Source organism: Vulpes lagopus, chromosome 23 (genome assembly GCF_018345385.1).
Source record: "Vulpes lagopus strain Blue_001 chromosome 23, ASM1834538v1, whole genome shotgun sequence".
Taxonomy (NCBI): Eukaryota; Metazoa; Chordata; class Mammalia; order Carnivora; family Canidae; genus Vulpes; species Vulpes lagopus.
In genome coordinates this window covers 60,515,754-60,528,950 of record NC_054846.1, presented here as the reverse complement: position 1 = coordinate 60,528,950, position 13,197 = coordinate 60,515,754, and the positions used below count along the sequence as shown (strand labels likewise).

The 13,197-nt window shown below is 41.1% G+C and overlaps 1 protein-coding gene across 24 annotated transcripts in view; it reads right to left on the bottom strand.

Annotated features, from left to right (window-relative positions):
* Positions 1-13,197, bottom strand: part of LOC121481394 (microtubule-actin cross-linking factor 1) — a 334,394-nt gene that overhangs the window by 29,173 nt on the left and 292,024 nt on the right. For 18 of the 24 annotated variants that reach the window (XM_041738684.1, XM_041738691.1, XM_041738688.1 and 15 more), the window contains 15 exons: positions 12,286-12,489; positions 11,555-11,563; positions 10,364-10,595; positions 9,193-9,419; positions 7,599-7,721; positions 7,411-7,512; positions 6,675-6,776; positions 6,411-6,584; positions 6,165-6,320; positions 5,823-6,020; positions 5,137-5,265; positions 4,279-4,452; positions 911-1,066; positions 596-802; positions 343-462 (listed from right to left, as the gene is read on the bottom strand). In XM_041738684.1, coding sequence (XP_041594618.1) covers positions 343-462; positions 596-802; positions 911-1,066; positions 4,279-4,452; positions 5,137-5,265; positions 5,823-6,020; positions 6,165-6,320; positions 6,411-6,584; positions 6,675-6,776; positions 7,411-7,512; positions 7,599-7,721; positions 9,193-9,419; positions 10,364-10,595; positions 11,555-11,563; positions 12,286-12,489 — 2,313 coding nt within the window. The remainder of the gene's footprint in view (positions 1-342; positions 463-595; positions 803-910; positions 1,067-4,278; positions 4,453-5,136; positions 5,266-5,822; positions 6,021-6,164; positions 6,321-6,410; positions 6,585-6,674; positions 6,777-7,410; positions 7,513-7,598; positions 7,722-9,192; positions 9,420-10,363; positions 10,596-11,554; positions 11,564-12,285; positions 12,490-13,197) is intronic. The other 6 variants (XM_041738685.1, XM_041738705.1, XM_041738706.1 and 3 more) reach the window with 1 other exon arrangement.

Below are 13,197 nucleotides of genomic sequence, written 5' to 3'. Positions count from 1 at the left end.
AAAGAAAAATTTTCAGTATTTGGGTTGGGAATCAGAGTATGAACGTCACTACCTCTTGAACTAACAATAGCTTATCCTTAAGAAATTTCTAAATTTTTGTTTATACCACACACAGTAGGGCATGGCAATTTCTAAAAGTCTGTGGTTTTTATTGGTTACTGCCTCAATCACTTTGCTTGAATTGTTACTTAAATGACCGACTCTTACGGTTGGACATGGCCTAGATATAAAACGGAATGCTGGTTTTCTCACCCGATTTTCTTTTGACTAGCTCTGACCTCCATTTTTAGCAATCTTCAGTGAACACCAAGATCAAGACTGAAGAGCCACGAACTACTTTACCTTATGCTTAGAGAGCTGGAGTTTAATTTTGTCTGGGTCATTGGATATCTCCAGCTCTGAGTCCAGGTGACTCTCTGCATCTTCTAGCCAGTCAATCAGTTTTTTCCAAGCTTCATGGAACTATAATCATATAAAAAGTAACTTATAACAGGAATGAATATGCAAACTACACTTTAATGCAAATTATTCAGAGCTGCCACACATGCAGCCCAAGGGTTGTTCAATAAATTAGTATCTTTCTTTCATAACTCACTTGTTTTGCCCGCTTCCTAGCATCATCCAGAGATCTCCCTCTTTCAATAGACCGCTGGACAACCTTCTCCCATCGAGACTGGACGCTGACCAGTAAATTCTTGATCAGAACAACGTCCTGTTTTTGGCTAAGAAACTTTAACTGATTTCCAGTTTGATCCAGTTCAATGATCTGGTCTCGATGAGCATTGACTTCATTAGCAAATACCTGAGGGGAAAATATTGCTCTTCTTAAAACTAAAAATAAGATGGAGGAGTTTCTCTTTTAACTAGTCGTCCTCTCAAAGGGAAAGCAACACCATAACATCAGAGTTACCTTGTGCTCCTCTATCTGGGAAAGGACAGTGTTTAGAATCAGGCTGGGAGGAGAGGCGATGTTGAGATTCTGCTCTGCTAGAGTGAGCCAGTTGATAAACTCTTGCAGGGAATTCTGGAATTCTGTTGCCAGGTTGAGGGCCTCTTCCAGCTTTGACTGAATTTTAATTAAAACACACACACAAAAAGAAAAAGTGCCAAATTCAGGAATTGTAGCTTTAGGGACAAAGGCGTGAATTGTACACCAAATGAAATGACCTCTAAAAAGGAAGCCTCATTTAATGAACCTCCAAACATGCCTTGTTTACAAAAAAGGGGGCAATTTAGTGTCTGAAACTAAAACTATGTATGAAAGGGAACGAGGACAACTTGCAGCTATGTTGCTTTCTCTGCCATTCCCCACTTCCTGGGACATTAAAGAACAGGGATGAAACTATTCAGTAAATATAAGTGAACAGATCCTTCCGTGGTGACAGCTGCAGGGTCTGTAACCTGTTTGGGGCAAAGCCTCACTTCCCTTTGCTGTACTTTTGGGGTGTAAAAACAACTAAATGAAATGCAGTTTACTGTAAAGATTATATTCACGCAGCGCTCTCTGTTTAAATGTGTTTTCAGAAAATATGGCACCTGAAAATGTGTGAGGCTGAAGCTTATTTTTTTTTTTTTAACTTTTATTTTTTAAGTAAGCTCTGGGGCCAATGCAGGGCTTGAACTCACAACCCTGAGATCAAGAGTCGCAAGCTCCTGGGGCACCTGGTGGCTCAGTCGGTTAAGCGTTTGCCTGTGGCTCAGGTCATGATCTCAGGGTTCTGGCATCAAGCCCTGCATCAGGCTTCCTGCTGAGTGGGAGTCTGTTTCTCCTTCTCTTTGTGCCCCTCCACACTTGTATATATGCAGTCTCTCTCAAATAAATAACATCTTAAAAAAAAAAAAGTCCCATGCTCTACTGACTAAACCAGCTAGGAGCCCCTTAAACTCATTTTTAAGCTACAAAAAGAAAAGGTAATAAAAGCCATAATATTCTAAGCAAAAACCTGACAACACTAGATATAAATTTTTAGATACTTTGATCTAAATCAGAATGGCAAAAACAATGGCTCATTTGGGGGGCATGTGCCACTGCCCAAGGACACACTCCAATTCTAGAGTCTCTAACTTCCAGCCTCAGAGATAAGCTCTACCCACACACCTAGGTGACGTCCCCTGTCCCCTGGCAGGCATAATGGAATGATGACAGGTTATTAAAAATGAATATACCTAAAATATTCATAGAAAGAAACCCAAGATGTATACTACAAATGTTAACTGTTGTTAACTGAGTCACACTGTAGAGGTTTTTCTTTGTTTTTTCAGGTTACTTTTGTAACCTAGAAAAATACTATAATAAATGTCACAAAAATAAGGACCCAGTCTAAATAAATCAAGAGGAAAAAGAAAATCTCCCTCAAATTTATCATAGAAATGCTTGGAAATTAATATAAGTTCCTAGATGACAGGAAATCTCTCCACATCATTTTATCTATCTATCTATCTATCTATCTATCTATCTATCTATCTATCTATTTTTTAAGATTCTATTTACTCACCACACACACACACACACACACACACACACACACACGCAGAGACACAGGCAGAGGGAGAAGCACGCTCCATGCAGGGAGCCTGACATGGGACTCGATTCCAGGTCTCCAGGTTCAGGCCCTGGGCTGAAGGCGGCGCTAAACCGCTGAGCCACCTGGGCTGCCCCTATATTTTCTTTAATAAAGCACCACACACGTTTAATAAATGATTAGTGATACTGAAATGTAATGTTCTTACAAAATCAGAAATAACTGTTCTTGATACCCTGGTGCTTGTCTGACCCATTCCACCAGTGATGGAAACCTTGAGGCAACCTGCTCCACTGATGGGAAAACTTTCTAGAAAATTCTTAATTATGAGCCAGAATCTGCCTCAGTTTCTTCAATTAGTCTTAGTTCTGTGTTATGCAAGAATTACAGATGATAGTCTGTCTAAAAATTAGAACAAAGATTTACACTCAGCTCCTCTAGTCACTCTTCATATTTCTGGACCCCACATTAAAAGAATTCTTTTTTCTTTTTTTTTAAATGTGGTCTTAGAACATCCAGGGTGTTTATTTATTTACTTATTTATTTTATTTTTTATTTATGAGAGATACACAGAGAGAGAGATAGAGACACAGGCAGAGGGAGAAGCAGGCTCCATGCAGGGAGGCCGATGTGGGACTTGATCCCGAGTCTCCAGGATCACGCCCTGGGCTGAAGGTGGCCCTAAACCGCTGAGCCACCAGGGCTGCCCCATTAAAAGAATTCTAAGAAACTAATGCTTCTCTCAAAATGCTCATTTAGATGGGTGAATATTTGTTTTATGTCCTTCTGCTCTTAAATTTTCACAATGATAAGGGTCCATAACTTTGCTTCCACTATACACCTAGCAGCATAGTGTCTGGTACATCCAGGCTTAATAATTATTGAATGGGTGTGGCCAATAGATGTGAACACATATTTTACATTTGATCTGCCCCGTACAGAAACTCTGTGCTGAGTGATACTCTGAAACTTGGTTTTCATAAAAAACAATGTTTTGAGGCCTTGATTCCTGGTCACTTTTTTTTTTTAAATTTTTATTTATTTATGATAGACACACAGAGAGAGAGGCAGAGACACAGGCAGAGGGAGAAGCAGGCTCCATGCACCGGGAGCCCGACGTGGGATTCAATCCCGGGTCTCCAGGATTGCGCCCTGGGCCAAGCAGGCGCCAAACCGCTGCGCCACCCAGGGATCCCCGGTCACTTTTCTTTTGAAGAGAATTTGTGCAAAAGAGTGGGAAGAGGTCACATAATTTGCCTGTGTCTTGAATTTTAGTAAAATTCTTTACATATTGCATTTATACTAGAGTACAAATTCCTCGTGGAGAATATTAGCCCAACTTCCTACATGCTCTGTTCCCACCCTCCCGATCCTAAGACAGTGACCCCAATATAACCTTGTTTTTCAGCAGGAACACAAATCTATGATTAATATGAGCTATAAGACCATCACTGAGCAGTAACAGCCAGTAATGTCGTAACTGGTAAAGGCAGAAAAAGAATGAATAATAAAAGCAAATACCAGCAGAAACTAATATTGTCAGTGCAACCTGACACAGACAGAAATAGATATTTAACAGCAAAAAAAATAGCTTGATTAGCACAAAAGTGATCCTGAGGATCCAGTTCTGCAACTTCTGGTACCATATACTGGTCTTTGAAAAATCCTTACAGAAACTAGAAGGTAATTAATTACATGCAATCCCCAAGCAAACTACTCAAGCCTAGTAATCACACACTGTATTTTGTGGTGATACCTTTCTTTCTTCCATCTTACTGCTGACCACATGCCACTTCTGTTCCAAGAGAGCTACACTCTGTTCTGTCTTTGAGCCAGACCCAGAGTCATCACGGCTTAGAAGCATGAGCCTGCCCTTGTCAAGCAATTGATTATAAGTCTCTTCCTTGGCTTTGAGCTGGGAATAGAGTTCCTGCAAATAAAAAAAAAGGGGGGGGGGCAAGAAAGAAACTGGTAATGCCAATTCCTTGAGAGACACCCACACACAGATTTATGAGCACAGTTGGAAAAGTCCAAGAAGGTCTCATTCTTGATTAAAACCCTTTTTTTTTTTTGGATTCAGTTCAACTACTGAGCAATGAATCCCACCATTCTTCATTAAAATTAAAATAATTTTGTTATCAAGAGGAAAATTTTTTTAAGGATCAGAGATCACAAAAATAGACCTCAATAATTTATTTCTTTTCCTGAAACATTTGCCTAGAAATTATGTGGGCTTTTGTTCTCAGCCCCTTTCTAAAGATATGATTTCCCTACGCCCCCCCCCCACCAAAGACTCTTAAGTAGAGACAAATTTGTGTTATGCATTTGTCTTCTTGATGCTCTTACCTTCAAATCAATACTCTTGTGCCAACCAACTGACCAACTCAATTTACAAGCTAACCAATATATTTCCAGTCAAGCTTCCCCGTCACCACTGCTGCTTGTAAGTAGGGGGTATTAAAGCCCATGTAAAAGCAGCAATCCTTAATAAGATTGTACTGTACTGTCGGTAAAAACCAGTACTTTGTAGACTCCCAGATACGTACAGGTCTGTGAATTCAGTAAGGAGCTGTGGAATAGGGGGTTATGTTCAACTTCAAGAAACGTCTATTACCATATGTGTATCAAGCTGTTCCCTAGCAGTTTCAGGAAGCCCTCCTGTGGGCTTAGATGCAGAAAGTTGGGTCTCCATTCTAGTTAGTTCCAAGAGGAAATCTTCAATTTCACTGTGGAAACCCTGGGCCTTTGAGAAAAGACATATCAGCAAGGTTAGCAGTCAATTCTCAGCTTCAAAACTAAACTTCCTAAATGACTATATGAGGAACCTATACTGAGGGAGGAATTCTGAGCTATTCTCAGGGTTGTTCTGTTGCTGGATTAACATGGGGTCAATAGCTATTTATTTCTAGAAAACAGAATCCTTTGGACTTCACTGTAACCTATCACTGATGCCTGATACAACTTGATGAATTGATTAAGGTACTACTGTATATGGATAGTGGGGGGCTACTGACTTGATGCAAGAAATAACTGAATCTGTGAGCAAGGTTTGCCATAGCAAAGACTTACTAACTTTGAATCATAAAAAAAGAGACTAGGCTACAAATCCATGAAAAACCACTCAATCAAAAGTGATACTTTCCAGACAAGTTCCAGCACGGAACTGACCTTCCTCTTAAGACATAGAGTGTTGGAGGTGGAGGGGATTCTGCTGCAAACTGCTTTCCTCTGACGGACTTAGGCATTCCGAGTGCTATGACAGGCACAACCCCACCTACCTAGCCTGGACAACATGCATACCTGCTGCAGTGTCAACTGAAGCTGCTGCTCCCTCTCTTCTGTTTTTTGTAACACGGATTCCCAGCACTGGTTCATGGTTTCCAAGCGGCTCCTTAGGCTGCTGGCGTCGTCTCCAGCACTAGATTCAAGCAGCTCGTTGCCAGCTTTGTTGACGGTTTCCACTGTGGCTTGGTGGGCTAAAACATCATTTTTTAGAACCTAAAAAATGTCGAATGACACAATTTATTTCCACGGATATCATCAGGCCTGGTTCTCTACAGTGCACACAGTATCCGAAGGCTTCTGGTGACAATATTTGGTCTCAAACTGACAGGCCTAGAGATGAAAATTGAGAGCACTTACGTGGTGCTTTGCGAGTTCAACTTCAATGACTTTTGGGTCTCCGCTTACTGGTCTCTGAGCATCTAACAATTCCTCAGTGTGAGTCAGCCAGCTCATCAGTTCCTCTAAGGCATGCTGGAACTGGCCAAGGGCCAGGAGGGCACCTTCTAGTTTGTGCTATTCAGAAAAAGATATAGAAGGAACATTTGTCAGGAGATTAGAAAACAGTAGCTAGTTGTCCACTGACAGACCCTGCCTCTGCCTCACCTGTCTGTGGGCAATTTTTTCACCCAGGTTCTCCCAGAGGTGCTTGAGTTCTGTCAATGGTTCTCGGATGATGTCTCTGTCTGTCTCATCCATAGCCTTCTTTAACATCAGTTCACCCTGGTGGTTGAGCTTTTCCATCTCAATTTGCTGTTGGTAAACTTCCACTTTGAACTCCTACCAGAGACATACTTCATGTTAACACCAAACCAAGTCTTTAAAAATGAAAAAGCAACTTTTCTTCAAAAGCCATATCTGGTTACAAACCTTCATTTCATTTAACTGATCTTTAACAGTGTTGAGGTCGGTGCCGACAGGGGGCATGGTGCAGAGCTTAATCACAGTGTTATCTAGCCAGTCAAACATAGCCTAAAATAAAAATACAAACAAATAGTCAAAAACCAAAAAAAATCCAAACCCACCAGCTGTTGGGAAAGATTTAGCATTATCTCTGCTGATGTAAGCAGACAAAAATCAAAGTACCTTGTGCTGTTTGCATTTGTAGGTGGGGGGTAGACATAAGGGAAAATGAGCTTTATTCCAATAATATGGAGATTTAAGGACAGAGCCAGTGTTATTAGGATAATGTCCAAAGTATACTACAGTCTGGAGAAACTAAATGTGAATAAAAGTTAGTATTTGTCACAGCCACCTAGCAAGCTCAGGATGTGGTCAAAGTCGTGTGCCAAGCTGTTTCCAGGTAACCTGGGTTTGGAGCCTCTGGCAAGCAAGGACTTACAGAGTACGGCCAGCTTCTCTGCATAGCCACCCTGAGGATAAATATGATGATGAAAAACATGGCAAGAAGAGTAGAAATTTGGAGATCATTACTTTTCTCAGTAGGAATGGGAAACTTCGGCTAGAAATACTGAAACAGCCCTGTCTTAGGTCTGAGAATGCTCCAGTCCTGTAAAAGTGGGTGACCCCTCTGGTGCTGGATTCAGAACGGGACAAAAAAAATACAGCACCTTGATTCTGCGGTGGTCGCCCTGGGGCCTCTCACCTGAAGAGTGTCCTGATACTGTACAGCGGCTTGCATGGCATCCTCAAGCTTTTCTAGCCTCTCTTTCCAGGTTTTGTTTAAGCTCTCCCAGGCATTATTCAGCTAGGGGGAAAAACAGACTCTTTAGTTAATCTTTGGTGTGAGTCCACTCATGTTTCATCTGAATGCCATCTCCATTTTTTCCACACCTCATCAATGCTCTTCTTCACTTCGGGCTTCTCCGTTTCTCCACAGGCAAAAATCAAATCTGCTCCAAGGATTCGAATAAACTCCAATTCCTCATGCAGACCATCTGTCTCTTCCTTAATAGTCTACATGTAAATGAACAGAACATAAGCCAAAACAGAAAGTAGAACAGAACTTCCCAAACTTTGCAAATGTAATTTATATCCCCATCAATAGCAGATGTTGAACAGAACTGTCAATTTCACAAAAGCCTTTCAATGTCCTTAATATTTCACTTACCCAAACAGTGAAGCTTCAGGCTCAGTTCATTTCTCTTTCTCACACACACAATATAGATGTGTGAAAGGTATTTCTCTATTTAACAATATATATAAAATAGTTTCGGAAAGGTGTAGTGGGCTTCAATAATTTACCAAAGGTTTACCTTTCCAGCCTCCAAGAGATTATATTCTACAGCCAAAAATCTATCATGGGGATTGTGGGATTGAGCCCCTTGTCGGACTCTGTGCTCAGCATGGAGTCTGCCTCAGATTTTCTCCCCCTCCTGTTCACGCTTTTTCTTTCTCTCTCTCAAATAAATAAAATCTTAAAAGAAAAGAAAAAAGAAATCTATCATAGGGGAGCATATCAATAAGACAAAATAATATGGTATTTCCCATTTAAGAGCTGAGAGACTGGGACGCTTGGGTGGCTCAGGGGTTGAGCGTCTGCCTTCGGCCCAGGCTGTGATCATGGAGTCCTGGAATCAAGCCCCACATTGGGCTCCCTGCATGGAGCCTCCTTCTCTCTGCCTGTCTCTGTCTCTGTGTATCTCATGAATAAATAAAATCTTCAAAAAAAAAAAAAAAAAAGCAAAAGCTGAGAGACTAACATCATAGAAATGATAGGCTATATAATCTTGGAGAAAGTCAGTTCTGTGCCAGATCCTAAAAACTGGTTCATGTACTGGCAATGACAGGGACAGGGAGAGGGAAGAGGGGCTGAAATAAAAGCAAGACAAAATACCAAGCCAGACTATGGCTTATACAAAAGAGACAAAATGAGGCAAAAAATATATTTAGTAATAGGCTCTCCAAAAAGACTAGAAAAAGGTATGTCAAAGTAACCATTAGTTAGCTCTGGATGATGATGAATCCTGAATTTATTTTCTTTTTATCTGCTCTTTTTCTACAATGAAGAAATTTACTTGAAAAACAAAACAAAATTAAAAAAGAAATTTACTTGGGAAATAATGTACACTAGAGAGGACTAAAATCAGAAGCACATTCTACTAATTTGAATTGAATTTAAAACTGATGGGAGAATTACTTTTGAGTGATGAGACTGTCCTATATAATAATTGTGGAGGTGTGTGAGTCCGTATAAGCGGTAAAACTCGTATATAGGAAAAAGGATGCAATCTCTACTATAATAAGCACATTATTTCTTCAAGTGGAAAAAAGTCCTATTAAATAGACACTACCACCACCATCACCACCACCACCACCACCACTCACCTTTCAAGGCACTAGGCCCAGGAAAGCAGTTAGTGCTGGGATAAAAGTGATTTTTCTAGAGGACAGACACACAAGAGACGGGGCTTCATTTCTGTCTCACCTCAGCAGCTTCCACCTGCTGTTTGATTATAGACGGGTCGATGCCTGGGCTTTCCAAGTCATGGACGATGTCCTGGGTGTCTCTGACAGTGGTCAGGAGAGCAGCCATGTCATACCAGAACTTCTCTGCGAGTTCAAGGACATCAAGGAACTTAATTTCTCGCTCTTCGGCCCGAGCTTTGATGTCCTCCCAGAAGAATACCATTTGATCCAATTTGTCCTGGATTTCTGAGGGAATAAAGAATAGATATGAATGAGACTCTCTTAAGTACTTGAATCTGCTTTATCAGAAATTTTGCCTAGTTATTATCCTTGAAAAAGCTCTATAAATTTAAACTGAAGGATAGTTTTTTATCTTTGCCTTATTTATTATTTGGACATCTGTATTTTCCACTTATGCTGGTCTCTCAGAAAGAGATCACCGAGGTAATGTGGAAATGAGTTATCATCTAACCTAAAGGTACTGCTAAGATGTAAAAGATCTAGGGGAGCCTGGGTGGCTCTGTCAGTTGAGTGTCCGACTCTTGATTTCGGCTCAGGTCATGACCTCAGGGTTGTTGAGATGGAGCCCCATGTTGGACTCTGTGCTCAGGAGGCCGTCTGCTTGGGATCCCCCCCACCTTTCTCTGAAATAAATAAATACAATCTTTAAAAAAACAAAAGACCTAACTTATAAAGGGGCTGAGATGAGTACTCTGTTTCCAGCATTGTGTTGAACTCGCAATGTTTCCCATATAAAGTGTTACAAAAGCTGGTTATGTTCCACCTGCTATGGATACTGCAGCTTACTCATATTAGGGGTTAAAAGAACATTTGTTTCCTGGCCTGGGAATCTAACTACCAATTGTAATCTTGTTTCAATGTGGAGATGTGTTCTGAATTCTAAATGACTTCCAAAAGGCTTTGTGGAATACTCATTACTTGAGAACTGCCTTCACATTCAGTGAAATATATCTGGTGGTGTGCTGGAGTAACCACAGCCTAGAATTTATTCTACTGATTTTCTTTAAATATTAATTTGATTGAGGGGCACCTGGGTGGCTCTGTAGGTTAAGCATCTGACTCTTGATCTCAGCTCAGGTCTTGGATCTCAGGATCCTGAGTTCAAGCCTCATCTTGGCCCTGGAGGCTACTTTAAAAAAATAATAAATTAGACACATTAGATTAGGTACCTTTTGCAGCCAGATCCTTGTCAGCTCCCTGAGATCGCCCAATGAGCTCTTCTCCACGGCGCTTCAGCGCCTCAAAAGCAGGCTGCAGCTTTTCCAGCTCCACAGCAGCACTCTTATTGTCACTGATGCACTCTCTGATCTTGTCTACCTCAGCAGGGATCAGCGGTGGCATACGCAGGCGAGAGGAGAGATTCTCCAGAGTCTCCAACATGGGCTCAATTTTATCATGGAACTAAACAGATGTTGGACCGTTAGCCATCACAGCAATACTTCATCTCACTTCTAGGGGAAATATTAGGGAATAAAGCTAGGGTATAATCTACTACTGCTTAGGATAACTTGCATTCGGCCTAGCCCGATGGCTGTCAAGCATTAGGTTTGCCTAAGAAACTGTTTTGGGCATAGCATACCAGTGCTGGCCGATCAAAAAAAGAAATTAAATGTTTATTTTCCAAACAAAAAAAGATATTAATATGCCAAAAGTCAATTCAAGTCATTAGTTCCGTCACAATACTCCCCCCCCTTTCCAACTAGTGGGACAAGGGACAAGACCATGAAACTGGTGAGTGTCAGTGTGTCAACATCTCAGATGACAGTTGCATGCAACAGATTAGACCAACAAGTTAGAGGCCCTCCACCAACTGTGTAAATGAATGGGGAACTCAATATGCCACATGATTTGAAGATTAAAAGTAACATGGCATGCAGCTTAATAACCCACCATATGTAATAGTGAGAAGGGAAAATGCTGGCATGATGAAAGGTAATTAAGGAAGGTCAAATCTATCTTTATTCTCAAAGAACAATTTACCTTCCCACTTTTCTGGTACTTTGAATAACAAGACTATAATAATAAAATTTTCATTTATAATCTGAAGCAGAGAAGGGGGAAAAGCAGGCAATGCAGATAAGCCTGCCTCCTTAAAAAGCTCTCTAAATCCAACTCTGGATTCACTGGAATAAGGCTTATCACCTCTAAGCGTCTTATGTGAAAGACACATGGGTCTCCCTCAACAAAATCACTCCCCACCACTCCCTCACTTCTAGGTTTCACCCCAAGTAAGACTGGCGTAATAAACTACACTAATAAAACTTATTTCACTACAGTTAAGGACATTTCCTTCTAGGTAAACTCTCTCAATTCTCAGCTTCATAAGAACCCCCTTATCCCAGTGGGGGTGGGCACCTTACCTCTGCAATCTGTAATGGTGGGCGCGGTCAACACAACAATGAAATGTGACGATGTGGGGAAGACAGGAGCAGGCAGCAACAACACAAAGTAACACATTCCACAATGTGAGTGAGAGATGGGACGGAAGGTGGGGGGAAAAACTTGAGTAAGTACAAATATTAACCAAGAATATTGAGACTAAACATAGGAATAAAATACCCAGACATGACAAAAATACCACTAACAGTAATATATTAGTTGAAAAGTATGTAGTTACATGCTTTAAACTCCTCTGCTGGTGGTTTAGGTTTCTCTTTGGCTCTTACTTCTCCCTACGCAAGCATCTTTCTCTGAACCAGGGGCTAGCTGGTGGCCTCTTGAGTAAGAAAGCTAATGTGCTGTCCTCTAAATTTCAAAAGTAATAAGCCAAATAGGAATCTGACATGACACATTTGTTGCTTCAAGGTGAATTCATTCAGAATCATCCCTGCTAAAGACTCATCACAATATAAAGTTTTCAAGGAAACTGTCCACAGACAGAATATAGTGGCCAAGATGAGTTTACCACCCCCGCCTCCCCATGTCAGTATATCAATGTTCCCTTGATTAAAAAATGTAGAGAGGCAAAAGTTCCTGGTCTATTGATGATCTATCACCATCATTTGGTCTAGACATTCGAGACCGCAAGGGCACACCTGATACAGAGACCTCCTGCTTAGAATACAGGACAGTTGAAGACATACACATGTACCTGAGCCGACTGGGAAACAGCCTCGTCCAGAGCCAGTGCCCGCTGGCGCACCTCCTCTTTTATTTGAGCATACAGGTTTTCTGCTTTCTGGTATTTTTCCTCCACCATTTCCCCCTCCTCTGGGTTTAACTCCTTTAGTTGTGGTCCTATCTTTAGCAGCTTATCAATATGAGGTTTGTGCTCGGCAATGGATTCCCTGAGTTGCTATGCAAAAAAATAAAGTGAAGGCTTTTATACCAGTTTGCCTAAATACTTTGATCAGAGCTCGTATCAACTTTGAGAGGAACAAACTGAATTGTTAAAAACCAGCAAATCCCAGCATCTCACCATTTATGAAAGAAAAAAATCCCACCTAAGTCTTAGGTTCTAATGCTACTTAATTCTCTTAATTTTCAAAAGCCATCAGATATCCCATCACTCGGGAACCCTCCCAGACACATACTCTCTCACTACCCTCATCCCTCCCCACTGATACAAGTTTAATTTCCCTCCTCTGTACATATAAATATTTGTGTACTCTATTATAATTTACATGGCTAATTGTCTGACTCCCTCCCCCAACTGACAGACACGAAGCAGGACAAGGCACAAATCACACATTTATAGTAATCCAACCACTCCTGGACTCTACTGCCAGTTCCGTCCAGTTTATATCCTTCAACATATAGGAACACAGAGAAAGGAATAAGTGCAAGCCATCAACCACAAATTAAAGAAACATAATGCTCTCTGCCTTTCTTCACGGATCTCACTCCAGCTGGGGTCTAACCAAATGCAAAAAGCCAACCAACCACACTCCACATCTCACAACACAATGCTGTAGCTGGAAAGATGAAAAATTCCCTGATGTTTACTTAGTTCTTTACTTCTGCAGCACCAGATCTCTGACATCTCCATGCTCCTCTACTTGAA